Source organism: Oryzias melastigma, linkage group LG23 (genome assembly GCF_002922805.2).
Source record: "Oryzias melastigma strain HK-1 linkage group LG23, ASM292280v2, whole genome shotgun sequence".
NCBI lineage: Eukaryota > Metazoa > Chordata > Actinopteri > Beloniformes > Adrianichthyidae > Oryzias > Oryzias melastigma.
In genome coordinates, this window is record NC_050534.1 from 2,696,972 (window position 1) to 2,700,818 (window position 3,847).

Genomic DNA, 3,847 nt, shown 5'->3' on the forward strand with positions numbered 1-3,847 from the left:
ACAATCACTGTCAAACATTTATGGTTTTCTAGAAGCTAAACATAGATACATTTTAAATAATTCATTCACAGAAAAAATAATATTAAAACATTTTAAAAACTACATTTATAGCATTACCTGTGATACTGCTAGTGTTAATGCTGTAAAATGAATGTGGTCGATGAAGATGATAGAGCTGATAGCTGAAGATGATGAAATTGATAACTATTAACATTGAAGCTGATAGCTGGCTGAAATATTAGCAAACTACCAAATTAGCCGAAAAAACAAAAAAAAATATAAATTAACCAAAACAATTAGCCTGTAGTTGATATTAGCTAACTCCCAAATTAGCCTACAAAACTAGAAAAATTCTGTTTTTATATTCTGTGTTTTACTTGAGTTTTACTGTGAAGCACTTTGTGATTTTTATCTTGAAAGGAAAATTGTTGAGAGACGATTTGTGAAAACCCAAAAGTGTGAAATGGAGCAGGGAATAAAGCTGTAGGTCTGTTTGTCTCCACAGAGCTACAAACTGGCTGTGGAGCTGAAACCGGATCAGTCCCAGGCCTGGATGAACATGGGAGGGATTCAGCACATCAAGGTCAGACACTAAAGACGTGTAGCATTAACATGACAACGTTGACGTTCAGGAAAACAGTTCAGCCTGTACACTCCTTAAATGCTACGCTCACATTAAACCGGATTCGTACATCAAATTGATGACTTTCATTTGTCCCAGGAGGAAAAAAAAATGAGACTAAAATTAGAGGATTGTTTTATTATTGTCTGAATGCAAAAATGAAAAATATAAAGCTCATGAGGAGAGTGATCAGATTCTCCTCCATGTTTGTTTTGAACTCCACCCACTGATTGCATCATCAACACATCGCGGAGTCCCTGATTGGTTGACATGAGGCGTCTTCTTCCATAGAGTTCAGATATTTGAAGTCTGAAAACATCTTGACAATCAAAATGTACTGTCACCAGACCACCAACGCTGAAACGTGTTCTGATTGCATCTGTATGTTAGCTTAACATCAAAAAAGCCTAAAACAATTTTTACAAAAAAAGCAGTAAAGCCTAGTAAATTAAAATTCAGAGCTGACTTAGATGTGATTCAGCTTAGTCTTGGGGGGTGTCAAAGTTCTTGGAACTTATCCTAGCTCTTTTAGGCCTGAAATGGAGGCTAGCACTGTTAAAAAGACGCTCACTAGCAGCAGATGCAGGTAGGGGAGTGTTAAGCCTTTAAGACAACTTCAGTAGAGGTTTTTCAGGATGATATTAACATTTAAGCTAAATGCCAAATTAGCTTAAAAAAATGGAAAAATGTGTCATTTAGCCAAAACAGCTAGCATAAAACTAACATTTTAGCTAAACTCTAAATTGGCCTAAAAAATTGAAAAAAATGCAAAAATAGCCAAAACAGCAACCATGTAGCTGAAAAGTCAACAGCCAAAAAGAGTAGATTTAGAGTGTGGTTACCCCTAAAGTGCGCCTTGTGTTCATGTCTGTTTGAAGGATGAACTTGGAATGACTTACTGACAAAATCAGCTTTTTATGTCACAGAGTATTGGAATTGATGCAACGTTGAAAGGTGTTTCTTAAAGAATTTTTAGAGGGGTTGTCTCAAATAACCCTGTACACCAGGGGTGTCAAACTCAATCGCTCAAGGGGCCGAAATCCAAAACACACCTTAGGTCACGGAACAAACAGGATAAACATTTATTGAACACTCTCAAACTACATTTTTAAAACTTTAAAAAAGAACATTTTTTACATAATTATGAGCTAGACATATAGCATTATATGCAATAATGCTAGTGTGAAAACTGAATTTGGCTGCTGAAGATGCTGAAATTGATAGCTGAAAACGCTGGAGCTAATAGCCAGATAAAATATTAGCTAAATGCCAAATTAGCCAAAAAGAAACAAATATAAAAAACTTAGGTTAGCCAAATTAGCATGTTGCAGAAAAATAGCTAAACTTCAAAATAGCATAATAAACTGAAAAAGCCTGAATTAGCCAAAACAGCTAGCAATTAGCTGAAATATTAACCAAACTCCAAATTAGCCTAAAAAACAAAAAAGAAAAAAAACCTTAATTAGCCGTAACCTTAAACTTTTTTTAAGCTTTATTCGAGCTGAATATTAAAAAGTCAGGAATATTATTCCAGAATAAATCAACTTAAACCTTAAATAATTTTCAATATTTTTACTATCCATAAAAATATATTTTGTCAAAATTATACAAATTAGAAATAAGCGCAAGATAACATTGGGTCATTAATAACAATAAAATAAAATGATCTGGAGGGCCGGATCCGGCCCCCGGGCCTTGACTTTGACACATGCTGTACACAGTGAGACTATATGTGAAAACACCTACATGAGATGTGTCTGTCACCACAATACAATTGTCTCCTTATCTTAGGAATCTGGATAGTAACACGAGACATTTTTTAATGCTTGTCTTTACACGTGTCTCCACATGTAGGGAGACTATGCGACGGCCAGAACCTACTACCAGCAGGCCTTGCTCCTCAACCCCTCCTCCAAGCTTCTGAAGGAGAACTTAGCCAAGCTGGACCGGCTGGAGAAGAAGACTGCAGGAGCCACATAAGTTCTGCTCTGCCTTTCTGTAGAAGATAGACAGACAGCAGACCTGCATTCAGAAGGTGTTCTTCTGACAGAAGACTCTGCGTTTCACTGTAAGAATGTATCGATGGGAGTGCTTTGTGACGTGTCTGCGTCACTTTGGGGAAACAAACTTGTTGTGTGAAGAAGACTCGGGACGTCGTCAAGGTTCCTGTCCAAACCTCAGACTGCAGGAGATCTGCAGACGTCTTTGATGGCGTTCCAGCCTTTAGATGGAGCTGTGAGGACTCTCTGAAAGCACCAGCCCAAGGTTTGGATGCTCTCATTCATCCTGACTCGAAGGTGTTTGCAGGTCAGAAGATAATGAAGGGACCAGTGCAATAAAAGAGTTGCACATATGAAGTGAAGGATGTAAAAGAGTTTGAAGTATTTCTGTTGGTTTACATTTTTTTTCATTTATTTCTCAAGGTGGTGGTGTGCGTAGTAATTGCAGTGTTTGTATCCTTTGATTTACTGTCATTTTTAGATCATTAACATCAATGTAATTCCAGTAGATTTTAAAGGGGAAAAGCGGCTCGTCGGAATTATGTTGATCGTGTTAATAATTACAAAATTACAGTATGTTAACGATTTCTGTGCTTAAGCGTCACCTGCGACGTTTAGGTTTTTAGCTCCATATTGAGAAAAAGTTTAAATCGGAGAGATGATGACAGTGATGTGAGCAAAAACAGAAGCAGGGGATCAAAGTAAAGCTAATGATCAGACAGCATGTGAGCGACACCGTCCTAGAGTAAAAAATAAACGACTTTAAATGCGAGACAGCAGTTTGAGAAGACCCAAAAAGAGATTTATTTAAGTGTACTACAAGTATACTTAATCTATATTCAGACTGGGCATATTTGGTCTGCTTAAAGTGAACCCTGATGATCCAAATTAAGTTTTTTGTCTAAATCAGGGGTGTCAAATACAAAGGACTAAAATCCAAAACACACCTTAGGTTTCGGGCTGAACAGGATAAACATTTATTGAACACTCTAAAACTACAATCTTTAAAACTTTTAAACTGTAACTTTTTCACATTATTATGAGCCAGACATATAGCATTACCTGTGATAGTGCTAGTGTGAATAAGCTGAAATTATCAGAGGAAGTTGCTTAAATTACTGGCTAAAAACGCTGAAGTTGATAGCTGAAAACACTGAGGCCGATAGCTAGCTAAAATATTAGCTAAATACCAAATTATCCTAAAAAAAAATTAAAAAAAAAAAAA

The 3,847-nt window shown here is 36.5% G+C and overlaps 1 protein-coding gene across 1 annotated transcript in view; it reads left to right on the plus strand.

Moving 5' to 3' along the window:
- Positions 1–3,847, plus strand: part of tmtc1 (transmembrane O-mannosyltransferase targeting cadherins 1) — a 30,558-nt gene extending 26,711 nt beyond the window's left edge. The window contains exon 19 of the mRNA XM_024291759.2: positions 2,477–3,847. Coding sequence (XP_024147527.1) covers positions 2,477–2,602 — 126 coding nt within the window. The 3' untranslated portion in view covers positions 2,603–3,847. The remainder of the gene's footprint in view (positions 1–2,476) is intronic.